The 13,563-nt window shown below is 36.8% G+C and overlaps 1 protein-coding gene across 1 annotated transcript in view; it reads left to right on the plus strand.

The window, feature by feature from the left end:
• Nucleotides 1–1,080: 1,080 nt before the first annotated feature.
• Nucleotides 1,081–13,563, plus strand: part of LOC149553479 (autophagy-related protein 18h-like) — a 50,517-nt gene continuing 38,034 nt past the window's right edge. Inside the window, exon 1 of the mRNA XM_089788926.1 lies at nt 1,081–1,661. Within this exon, the coding sequence (XP_089645052.1) occupies nt 1,446–1,661 (216 nt within the window). The 5' untranslated portion in view covers nt 1,081–1,445. The remainder of the gene's footprint in view (nt 1,662–13,563) is intronic.

A 13,563-nucleotide genomic window follows, 5' to 3' on the forward strand; every position in this document is an offset into this window, starting at 1 on the left:
GCAAAGGAATGTGTGGAGGTAAATGTTGACTAGCCTGCACATCTATGCTAGAATAAAAATTGCCTGTGCAAAGCAGGAGTATTTATCTATGTGGTTTTGCAGAACATGATTCTCACTAGTGAAAGATTAATAAATAGGTTTCATTGGACCACGCATATATGCTTTTTAAGATACAACAAACCATATGCTGTTAAAATGCAATTATCAAGAAAAAAGCTGGGAACTCATTTTAAAACTGAAAAGCAATCCACTTTTTTTAATCTACCTGCAATGTCAGTGCTACAACCATATTTATTACATCTTTTCCCCCGCCGACTTACTTCTTTTGCATGTTTGACACAACACAAATGAACTTTAATTCTCAACAACTTTGTTGATCAATTCCTATTTTTTCTGCCTAATATTAATTTTCACAAAATGACTTAAACCCTAGCTAAAATAGTCCCGACCAATGAAAAATTCGAAATTAGCATATAATATTTAGATTTTTTTAATCTTGCCTCCAAAACTTTACAATATGATGGATGATTAGTAGTGAAAAATAAATTGTAGGGGGTAAAAAGAAAACATTAGTTCCCTGCCTTTTAAAAAGGCAGGGACCAAAAATTTAAGCTTTGAGTCGAATTGTTTAGGCAGACGTTAAAAGCTCTATACACAAGGCATTTTTCAGAATTTTATAAAACATTTAGCTCCATATGACCACCTTGAAGGCTCATCGAATTATCAAAACACACGACGTGCCCAAAAGCGCTTCTCCCCCACCAATCTTATAAATGCCACGTGCGCGTTTTATCCAACAACTGCGTGTCAGATGCCCTCCGCAGAGATATACATTCTGACCAATTTATGTATGAATCTCGCCGGCGCGGCAGTCGCCGCTAAACTGACGTCAAACAAAATGTCCTGCACTTACAGTTTACTCTACCGGGAAATGTCACGTCGTCATGGGTGCATGTGTCCACGTCAGAAAGCAAAGGGGGTTAAAAAAGCGATTTCACGTTACGAGTCAAATTCACTAATTACCTTCATGGCGAGCGGTAATTTTGTCAAACAGAGGGGCAGACGGCACGCTATTTTCGCATGCTAATTATTATTATTATCATTGTCATCTGATCCAGATTAGTAAACAAGTTCTCCTGGTTTCGGTTTCGAATCCGATTGCTTCGAAAGAAACCAAAACCTAACAAACACAGAAGAGGAATTCTCTTCACGGCGCCTAACTAAATCGTTCTGTAGAGCATGCCTCATTGAAGCCAGCGAGCACGGCTTTATTTTTTGTGTGCGATTAATTGGCTGGTTCTGCAAAATTTGCGCTTTGAATATTTATTTTTTCCGAGGGCTAAGTATGGCGGAGGGAAAGTTCTGAGCGTGATTTTCCAAGGCTGTTTCTAGGGCCGAAGAGAAACAGCCCTGGGGTATATGCTGAAAGGGGTTTCTTTCGAGGGATGAGGAATACCGGCAATGATAATAAATTGCACGGGCGAGGAAGCCAAGGATCGAATCGCAGTAGCAGCAACGGCAGAGGATTTTTCCCCAATTCGTTGAGAGTGATACAGAACTACTTGCGGAACGCCACTAGCGTGGCGTCTACAGTTCGCTCGGCCGGCGCTTCTGTTGCATCCTCGCTTTCTCTTCCCGAGGACGACTCACACCGCGACCAGGTATTTTTTATTTTATTATGACAACAGCAATTTCAGGTCTATATTTGCGTTGAGTTAGCTTATAATTACGAGAACGGAAACACGAATTTCCAGGGGCAAAAACTGCGCGCAAAGATCTTACGAGACTATAAAATTTGTGGCCTTTTATTTGAATTAGATTGAGGGACTTCGATGCTTACACAATTGGTGTTTTTTTCCCCTTGTACGGTTGAAAAATTTAGGTGTTTGAGCAACTTGTGGCTTATTATATTTCTATAGGCCAGGAAACATAGGCACTTGGAATAATCCAAGGTTGTGTTTGGATTTCGATTACGTCTACAGATTTAGGGATTTTCAATCGATTCGTGAATAATAACTAGAAGGAAATCGAATCGCTGATTTAGAAAAATAAAATTGGGCGGGTTAACAAGCTCAGAAAAATTCTGTCAGGTCAACAAGTCTTAGGTCTTTAGGTTTTTTAGCCCGACTCATTTTTCTAGATGATCAGTTAAAAGAAATTTAATTAGTACAAGATTATCAGTTTTGTTGTTGTTTATTTTCGATTATGTTGAGAAAGTTGGATACGTGAACCAAATTCACGAACATATTTAGGTGTAAACATGATCGAAAACTTCAATGTATTAATATAATGAGGATGAAAACAAGATTATCTGGAAAGCTCCACCGAAAAAAGAAAATGTTCCTTGGAGGCTGTTAAAACTTGTGGCTATTAATATCAATTATATTGTAAAAGTCAGGTATTTGAACAGTTTTAGATTCTTTATTTCAATGAGTTTGAACATTGAACTTTTTATGGTTTTAATTTTTTTCACTTTAGTAGTTTTATTTAGTTGTTTAAATTTGAACTAGATTCTGGATTATTTCCAGCTGATCATACTAATGAATGTAACAATGAGGCAGAATTTAATTTATAAACATGAATTTGATCTTGAAATGATCAATTTATAATGTTTGAGAAAGTTAGTTATGTGAACCAAATTCACGAACATATTTAGGTGTAAACATGATGAAAACTTTAATGTATAAATACTACGAGAATGAAAACAAGATTATCTGGAAAGCACCACCGAAAAAAGCAAATGAGTTCCTTGGAGGCCGTCAAAATTTGTGGCTTTTAAATATCAATTATATTGTGAAAGTCAGGTGTTTGAACAGTTTTAGATTCTTTATTTCAAGAAGTTCGAACACTGAACTTTTTATGGTATTCAATATTTCTCCCTTTGTAGATTTATTTGATTTGATTTAGGTTAAGAAACGTAGTTATTTCAATATTTCAAGCTGGTGAGTACCAATGAATGTACTATGAGGCAGAATTCAATTTATAAACATCAATTTGATCTTGGAATGACCAATTTATGATGTTTGAGAAAGTTACATACCTGAACCAAATTCAGGAACATATTTAGGTGTAAATATGATCAAAACTTTAATGTATACTATTAATATTACTGTTACGAGGATGAAAACAAGATAATCTAGAAATCACCAATGAAAAAATAAATGAGTTACTTGAAGGCTGTCAAAATATGTTGCTTTTAAATTTCAATTATATTGTGAAACTCAGGTATCTGAACAGTTTTAGATTCTTTATTCAAGAAGTTTGAACATTGAACCTTTTATGGTTTTAATTTTTTTTTTTCAATCAGTAGTTTTATTTTGTTCCATTTAGGTTGAGAAACTTAGTTGTCTCAATTTGAACTAGATTCTGGAATATTTCCAGCGGATGAGTACTAATCAACGTAACTAAGAGGTAGAATTTAATTTATAAACACAATTTTGATCTTAAAATGACTAATTAATGTTTTAATTTTCATTCAATACGTCCAGGAATTTGTGTAGTTCATGTCGATTTGGAAATACTTTTAGCTGACAATGTTAAACAGTATAAATTTGAACAAAGGTTTGATATATAAACACAACTCAAGCTTTTTCTGATACGTAGAGTTGCTGAAGTAATTAATAAATTATTCACAGTGTTTCCCAATTTATGTTTTATTTCCAATGAGGCAGAGAAATGGTTGATGGAAAATTTGAGGATGGAAATTTAACCACTAACTGGTATTATTCAGTATAATTACAACAGACTTACTAAATTAACATAGATTCAGTTGTTAGATAATTGAAATAATTTCGAGAATGTTTCACTTTTGGAATATATAATCTGATCTTTTTGTTTCCAATATATGGTAAAATAAAGAGGATCGCTGACAATGATATACAGATATATGTTCCAGCAATGTTGTGCTTGTTGAATGGATTCCTGGAAAGTATTGCTAATTTACCATTTCAAGTTCATATTTATGATCAAATTGATCAATTTCATATTATATATTTTCATATTCAATTCCAGAAGCTTATGAATGGCAAGCTGATTTCTGGAAACCACTGGAAAATTTGTTCTTTGAACTGGACTATGGAAAGTTTTTAGCTGGTAAGTATTAGTTAGCTTAAATAGAACGGACTATTTAGTAATTGACATGAACGAAAGTATACACATATTTTTAGCCACTTAATCATTATGCATTCTTAGATTTCTCATGTCAAAAAACTAAGAACCTTACTAGTAAAGATTAATCATGGAATTTTTGTGGGAAATGTTTATAACTGCAGATGATTGGATGTTTTCATAAACTCAATCAATCATGACAAGGCTGAAATCTGGAAACAAAAAAATCTGCATGCCAAGAAGTTTAATTATTACAAGGCTCTTAATTAGTTGAATTTTGGACCCCTTTCAGTTATTTCAAGAATGTAAGGTATTTCAACTGTATTTGTGATTTTTTCTAGCTATTCAGCATCACCAGATGTAAATATGAGCACTAAATTGAATTTGTTAAGATGAATCTGAGCCTGTAGTGAAATTTGTAGTCATTGAGCTTTTTTGTTTTGTTTGGAAATTTAATTAATTGTTTATGAGGTAATTAGTCTTTTGTTTCTCTTCAATTGGGTCTATAGTAGTTGAGCATTTTTTTCCGCTTGGGAATTTAATCAGTTGATGCAGTTATTTGGTCTAGAAATTCAGTAATTCAGGTGAATTATATTTCCTCCTGAGTGCTGTTGATGAATATATACGAGAAAAAATAAAAAAATGTAATGAAGTAGGAAAAAGTTGAGACTTGTGAATATAGTTGCTGATTAGATTCCTGCAACCTGAGGTTACTACCATTTCAGCTTCCTATTTACCACAAAGTTAATTAATTTTTTACAAGGATGTTATTTTTTTTTTTCTTGATCAGGTTGACCATTGAGATGTGTGTCATTCGGAACTGGATTCAGCAAAATTTTTCAGCTGATTGTTGTTGGTAGCTGCAAGTACAAGTAAAGATTTAGTAAATTAAAATGAATATCAGTTTGTACTCCAAATATTTTGGTGGTGATGGATTCCCAGAAATCCCAGCTCGCTGAATAGTTTAGAGCATGACTTAATTGTTAGAATTTGGATTTTCTAGTATGGTTCCATGCTGGCGCCTACTGCTTAACTTTTTAAGATAGCAGCGACCCCATGCATGTTTTTGAATTACCACAGTGCGAATTTGAAATCGTATTCTATAAATGTGGAGAAGCTACGATTTAGGATTTACGGTTTCAATTGTGGATGGAGATGGGAGCTGAAACTCTGAGCCATTGCATACCTCAAGTTTACCACATGTCTGCATATTTTGTCTCGATCTTTCTATAATTTTGGCTCCCTTCATTTTGTAGTTTGCAAGGTAAATAGATCACCAGTGGTAATTAATTAAAATAAATTGGTAAAATAAATTTACTGGGATTACTGGCTCTAAAAGGTATTCCAAAATGTATTTGCTTTTTAGTGGATTCCTACAATCATCTGTTCATTGAAAACTTGAAATAGTCCAAAATGTTTTCTCTGCAATTATAAAGGGCTTGAAGTTTTCACATCCTCTGATCGGTGAACATTGGATCAAATGATGGTTTTACATTTTAGAGATGAACATAATTTGGTGACTTTCCATTAGATTTAGTAAATTTCCCCGTTTGAGATGTTCTTGGCATAGATGTCAGGAATGAGGCAACCCCATGACTTGCACCTGGCATTGCCCATTGGTGTACACTGCACTTTGCGTGTTGGCTGAAGTATTTAATTTAGTTCTAACACTTAATCACGTCTCCTGCAGTTTACATTTGTTTGAAAGCCTGCATGGGCTTTGACCGCTCAATCATTTCATTTAACTGGATCCCTTTGAATTTTGTCAATCATCAGCTTGCATTTTTCTTTTAAATCTCGATCATTAATTTCTTTGACATATTGCCTAGTATGATGATTGTTGGGAATGTTTTGAGTGTCATTAATTTGTGTATTTGCCGGAAATCAAATCATTTGATGATGTTCTTGAGATCTACCCCGCTTAAATGTACAGCTTTGAAATATGAAGAAAGATTTAGTAAATTTACAGTTATGGAGTGTTCAATGAGTATGTATCCTGAAACTTATGTCCAAAAATTTAACGAAAATCATTTAAGCACGTTTACCCAAAATTCCTAGCAATTTAGGTTTTTGAACTGAATATAGAAAATTTCCAGCTTATTAGTATTCATTAGTGCAAACATGAGGGATTTGGTAAGGAATTGAATTGACATGCATTTAATTGTGGACTAAAAATGCTGTTTCAGAAAAGATTTGTGTAAAACCCTCAGCTCATTGAAATTGTTTTGAGGAAAGCCTCATTCTGAAGTATGTAATTATTAGTATCCTAAATGCAAGAACTTCTGGCTATGATTGTGTATGTATTTTTAGCAACAATCTTTCGGATCACATTTTGTGATCCATCCAATGCTTTGGATCTGAAACGTTGATGGTAAAAATACGTGCACAATCCGATAAATTTGATCCTTATAACTAGCATCTTAGTTTTTTGTCTTTTTGAGAAGTTTAAAAAAATTATGTGTAAGCTTATCAAATATGTGGTCGTATTTTCAGTCAGGCTGAGAGATATCTTTATTTTAAATGAATTGCAGTGTAACACGGGGATGCGTCCCCCCCCAAAAACTAGGCTGTCTCAGAGATGGGGATGTCCCCGGGATGACATCTTGGCATTTCGGGCGGCGCCACTTAGAGTGCCACCGCCGGAGACAGCGAGAGGTCTCCGAGACGGGGGAGAGGTCTACAAGAGAGGGGAGACATCTCCGAGTGTGGGGGTCTGGGGGGACACCAAGGAGTCTCCTTCATTGATTTGACATTTTGATTTGGACTCTTGGAGACTTGTAGTTTTTGTTTGCATTATATACTTATTTTGATATCATGATTCATGGCACATGATACTTATTGTAATCATCTTTATGTCATGACTCATATGATCATTGATTACTGTTAGATAGTAGAATCTAGATACTCATACTATTGGTCTAAAGGCTGATATATAGAGTCTAGACTAATATTTATGATTTGCCGATGTTCATGTTCAATGTTCATTGTTTGTTTGTCATTTGATCATGAATCATGATGTTCCAGTTGAAAACTTCAATGCAATGTTCACTGTTTAAGTTTTTTTCATCTTTGTATCTTAGATTGTATAATTGTAATACATCTTTTCATAACTAGCATTTTAAGTACCAAATGTATAGTATATAAACCCCTGCTCCTTCCGCCACCCCCTTGTCCCCCGCCGTCGTCTCCTTGCCATCCCCAAATCAAGGCCCCTTTGTCTCCCTGTCTCGAAAACTTGTCCCCTCGCCCCCCCCATCTCCCAGGGCGGTGTAACTATGATGAATTGTGAAAAAAAGAGCAACTAATCCTTATTGAATAAGTGTGGAAGTATGAGGAAATATCCTGCAAAATGACAGGATTTTGATGGTTAATTTACTGATTTAATTGTGTAGTTGCTTTGTAATTTAATGCAAACATCAGCTCGGTGATATAGCTCAGAGCACTGTTGAATGGTGAGTGGTTTTAAATAGTTTGTAGTAGCAACAATTTATTAGCAGTGATCATTGCATCATGTTGATTTTTGGATCCAAAGTTCTACGAAGTCCATTGATTATAGTTTGGTTTGATAAAGAGAACCATGTTTGCAGGTAGAATTTATTTTCATATAAAATATAGAGCAAAAGCATGACAAAAACAACCAAATAGTTCTGGAGACCACTGTAACCAAAGAGACATAAAGCCTTTGTTTCACTATATTTCTCCCCATCCCAATACCCCAAAGGAGGGGGGGACCACAGAACGCCATCATTAGATCGAACCTCCTCAATGTCAGAGTTCCTACCTGAGTTGAAAAAGATTATGGCACCAGGGTGCTCCTTCTCTCTGCCTGTCTTGCTTGGTTCAGCTAGTTCATTGCACTTCTTGTGATACTTCATTAACTCCTTGTGAAATGTTGGATTAGTACTATTGTTACAGGACTAGGTATGACCTTATCTAACTTTTAGCCTGATTACTATTACTATTCCATCCTTAGGAAATTTGAGGAATTTAGCATTTGATATTCCTATTACAATAATAGATAATTGTTTATTATTAGTTAATGGTAATCTATTGTAAATATCTAGTTAGCTTTAGTCAACATTTGCTTTTTTAGCTTTATCTATTAGAATAGAATATTTCTATTCTTTTTGATAGTTTCCTAAGGAAACATTGCTTTATTCTTTTGTATATATAGACCTTTGGGTCTCTGTTAATAACAAGCAAGTATTTACCAATTACTTCCATAATATGGTATCAGAGCAAGGGTTTTTAATTTTTTTCAAAAATAATAATTTCCTTTCCAAAATTATCAGAAGCTATTTTCGAAATTATTTGTTTGGAATATTTGCTTCGAATTAGGGTTTGTCTGGTTTTGTTTTCGAAGAACAAATCACACCTATACACAACCAAGGTTGCCGTTTTTCCATGGTCGTGATCTGACACAAACTCGTGTGTTTTATAAGATGTTTTTAACATCCACGTTTTTCTAAAAAAAAGTGCCTGAAGCAACATTTTTTGGTGTCTATTTCTTCATAATCTGTGACGTTTTGGCAGGAAATCAATCTTTATAGAAGAAATTGGCCATTTTTCTGCCATTTTTTGCCTCCATTGTTGCCGATTAAATTTTTTTGAAACCCTAATTTTTGAGTTTGAAAAAATATTTTGATTTTGATTCCTGGTGGGTTTTTCAAGGGCTCAACTGGGTTGTCATCCATTTTTTCTGGGTACCTCGATTTTTGAGCCAGTGGATCCAGAAAATGACAACATATTCCTTCTAAGTTTTTCGAGCTCTCTTCTGGGTCACTCTTCGGTTTTTTTGGATCTTCCATTTTTTGCTTGAAGAATGTGCCTTCACAGATTTTTCACTATTTTTCATTGGAAAACGTGCCATGGCATCTTTGACAAACATTCTGCTCAAGCACAACTCCAAATTCAATGGTCGAAATTATGTTACTTAGAAGCAACAGATCATCGCAATTTTTGAACATTGGAACACCAGTCGTCTTGTTCTGGGTGTTACGAAACATCTAACTGCTCCTGGTTTTGATTAGGATACATGGGAGCTGAATAATCGAGAGGCGGTGAAGCTTCTCAAATTATCCGTGGCTGATGATCAGCGTTCACAAATTCCATCCAGCAAGACAGCTGCCGAGGTCTGGACACATCTTAAAGGTCTTCATGAGACTTCTGACAAAAGCAGAGCTTTCTTTTTGAAAAACACTATGTTTTCTATTGTCATGGACGAGCACACCTCGCTCTAGGCACACTTGAATTGGATTCAGGAAATTTGTGATCAGTTACTTGCCATTGGTCACAAGATGGAGGAAGAGGATATTGTGGTTATCACTCTTCGGAGTTTACCAAAGCCCTATGAGCATTTTATCGAGACTCTCAACATCACATCTTCTGGTGTTGATTTGAAGTTCACCAATCTTTGCACATTGTTGCTTCAGCAAGATTGATGGAAACAACAGTTCGGTAGCAACTCCAGTTCCACCTCCATAGAGCAAGCCTTTGCTACGAAATCCTTTCAGAAGGATAAAGGCAAGTTTCAACAGCCATCTCAGCAGAAGTCTTTTGCTTTAGCATCAGATGGTTCTCGAAAGAACATTCAATGCAACTACTGCCACAAGTTTGGACACATGAAGGTTGAATGTTGGAAACGCTTAGCTGCACAGTCTAAGCAATTGGGTTCGTAGCCCAAAGTGAATAGTACAGAGCACATCGAGTAGGCGGAATCTGCCTTTTACGCCTTCATGGTTAAAAGACCCGCAGATCATGTCAAGTCATCTGCTTGGTACATTGATTCAGGTGCCTCTCATCATTTCACTTACCGCAGAGACTAGTTTACTGACTACTAGCCTTATTCAGACTGTTATTTTTGGTGGTGGAGAAGAGTACATGGTTGTTGGCAAAGGCAACATTTAGATTCAGTCTGTTGGGAGGAATGTCATATCCCTTGATGTGTACTATGTTCCAGGGATGGAACTAAATCTACTCTCAGTTAGTCAAGTGCTGCAACATTTTGTACACTTGGCAGTCACTTTCAGTTCACACCAGTGCACCATCACCGATCGGGCGACTAAATCTACTATTGCAGTGGGTCTTGAGGATCATGGTCTTTTCAGACTTACTGATTCTGGTGATTCTCAAGACTTAGCTATGGCTGCTCGGCAGTCTTTTGTAAGCACACTTTGGCATTAGCGATATGGGCACTTAAATTTGCATTATCTCTCATAGCTTGCTCGGGATGAGCTTGTTCTTGGATTGCCAGAGATTCAGACTCAAGAGCTTAGAGTTTGTGAGGCATGCCAAGTTGGGAAGCAACATCGCACATCTTTCACTAGTGGCAACTCATGGCGAGCTTCTCAGGAACTTGAGCCTGCCGATATCTGCGACCCTATGGCCACTCCTATTCTTGGATCCAAGTATTTTATGTTGTTTGTTGATGATTTCAGTAGAAAAATGTGCGTGTATTTCCTAAAAAAGAAATTAGATGCATTTCCTATATCTCAGAAGTTTAAACCTTTAGTTGAAAAAGAGTCTGGGAAATCTATTATTACTCTTACATCAGACAATGGGGGGGATTTTTGTTCTAATGTTTTCTCCAGCTTCTTGGACACATGGCATCAAATGCCAGTTAACCATACCCCACAAGCTACAACATAACAATGTAGTTGAATTTCAAAATAGGACAATCACCAAGATGGCTTGAACCATGCTTGAACACAAACATGTTCCGACGTAGTTTTGGGTAGAAGTTGTTAACACTGCAGTTTATCTGTTCAACTGTTCACCTACAGTGGCGGTTAAAGGTAAAACTTTGGAAGAGGCCTAGTCAAGTTGCAAGCCTAGAATCAGTCACCTGAAGGTTTTTGGCTCCCTTGCTTTTGTTTGGATCCTTGATGTGTCATGTACCAAGTGGGATGCCAAGAGTCAGAAACTCATGCTTGCTGGATATAGTAGTCTTCACAAAGCCTACTGCTTGATCAATGTTGAGACATCTCGTCTCATCTACAGTGGTGATGTAGTCTTTGATGAGCAACAACAACCTTTCATGCCTGTTTCTCCTGTTCCTAATCCAGCAGACCAACCTATGCAGGCTCATGATTTGGGAGTTCAGCTTCCATTATGTCTACTTGATGGGAGGGCTCCAGTAGCTCCTGTAGCTCTAGTTATACCAATGAGACCTGTATAGACACCTCCAGCTTCTCCTGTTGGTTCACCTTGCTTTGTAGATGCTTCACCTGAGTTTACTCCAGATTCTTTTGACGAGGAACCTGATCATCATGCATCTCCTAATACTCATGTTGGTCATTATCCTGTCTGGCCTAAGTGGTGTGCTAAGACACTTGTTGATCTTTTTGATGATGAGCTCATTGATGGGAGAACTGCGCGGAAAAAGAGCAAAACTACAGATTTTGTTAACTTTGCTCTCATGGCCAAAATTCACAATGTGTTTGAACGTCAAACATAATTGAGGCTAAAGGAATTCCAGAGTGGGAACAAGCCATGCAATCTGAACACTAGAGCCTGCTGAAGAACAACACTTGGGTCCTTTCTGATCTTCCACCAGGGAAGAAACCCATTGGCTGCAAATGGATTTACAAAATCAAATATAAATCAGATGGTACTTTGGACAAGTACAAAGCTCGTTTAGTGGTGAAGGGCTTTTCTCAACGTCAGGGTATTGATTATGAGGAAACCTTTGCTCCTACTGCAAAGATAAGCACCATTAGGTTAGTCCTAGCCATGGCAGCACAGCTTGGCTGGAAGGTTTATCAGATGGACGTCAAGAGTGCTTTCTTGAATGATGATCTCCATGAAGAGGTCTACATGACGTAGCCTCTTGGTTTTAAAGTTGCTGGTAAAGACCATCAGGGTCTCAGATTGGTAAAAACCCTTTATGGCTTGAAGTAGGCCCCTCGGGCATGATACTTAAAAATTGATAGGTACCTTAGTGATCAAGGCTTCAAGAGGAGTTCTTTAGACTCAAATTTGTACATCAAGACTACTGACAGTGACATCATCCTTTTGGTTATTTATGTGGATCATCATCATTGGCAGTTCGACATATTTGATTCAGGGAATCGAACATAATTTATGCCAATCTTTTGATATGATTGATCTTGGGCTCATGCATTATTGCTTAGGTGTTGAAGTTTGGCAAGAGTCTTTTGGTATATTCATCTTAGTCCAAATATGCTAGGGCCCTGTTAGACAAATTCCGTATGCAGGATTGCAAGCTTGCATCTACACATTTGGAGAAAGGTCTCAAGTTATCAGCAAAGTCTGATTCTCCTTCCGTTGATGATACTACATATATGCAACTAGTAGGAAGCCTCATCTACCTCTTTGCTACTAGGCCTGATATGAGCTTTGCAGTTAGCTATATTTCACACTTTATGACAACTCCTAAGGCTGATTATTGGATGGTAGCAAAGTGTGTGCTTCGTTATGTGAAGGGCACTTCAGATTATGAACTTTTGTACTCTCGAAGTTCTAATCCTAAACTCAGTGGGTTCATAGATTTAGATTGGGTAGGTTCTGTTGATGATAAAAAGTCAACTTTTGGATATGTGTTCGGTTTGGGATCCGGTGCAATCACATGGACCATTAAGAAGCAGCAGACAGTTTCTCTCTCCTCTACAGAGGCTTAATACAGAGCGACTGTTAAGGCAGGATGTGAAGCTGTTTGGCTTCGTCGGATGATTGGGGATATGCAAATGTCACTAGTAGGACCGACTACTCTGTTTGTCAATAACGAAGGCGTTATCAAGTTAGCACGAAATCCAGTCTTCCATGAACAAACCAAGCATGTGGATGTTCACTGTCATTACATACGACAGCTGGTTGAAGACGGGACTATAGATTTGCAATATGTTCTTACCACAAATTAGACTACAGACATTCTCACCAAGCCTCTTGGTCTTGATAAGTTTGTCAAATTCAGAGGACAGCTTGGTGTTCTAGATAGATTAACCATTAAGGGAGGGTATAAATATCTAGTTAGCTTTTTCTTTTTTAGCAACATAGCATAATTCCCACTGTAATTGTAACCTACATAGCAACATGAGTAATGGTGAATCTTTTAAAATGTTCAGTAATTATCCTCCTATTCTTGTTAAATACTTCATCATTTCTTGCCTTCCATATAAACCATAATATTTCAGTTGAAAGAGCCAACCAGAAGAGATTATATATTTTTCCACTATTCTCCATATTTCCAGTAGGAATTTCCAACCAAGAATTCTGATTATTTAGATCCCATTTATATAAAGCCATTGCAGAAAATATTCCATATTTCCTTGGCAAAAATCACATTTAAAAAAAAGTGCTTGATAGCCTCGAATTTGTACTCATAGAGCATAGTCTAGTATCAGCATGCTGCACCTTGTATGGAGTGTTTGTAACAACAGTAACCACCTGGAGCAAGCCTTTTCAGGCTCTAAGCATTTCGACCAAAGCATCTTGAAC

The sequence above is a fragment of the Cupressus sempervirens genome, chromosome 6 (genome assembly GCF_028749045.1).
Source record: "Cupressus sempervirens isolate cs-2001-9-10 chromosome 6, ASM2874904v1, whole genome shotgun sequence".
Taxonomy (NCBI): Eukaryota; Viridiplantae; Streptophyta; class Pinopsida; order Cupressales; family Cupressaceae; genus Cupressus; species Cupressus sempervirens.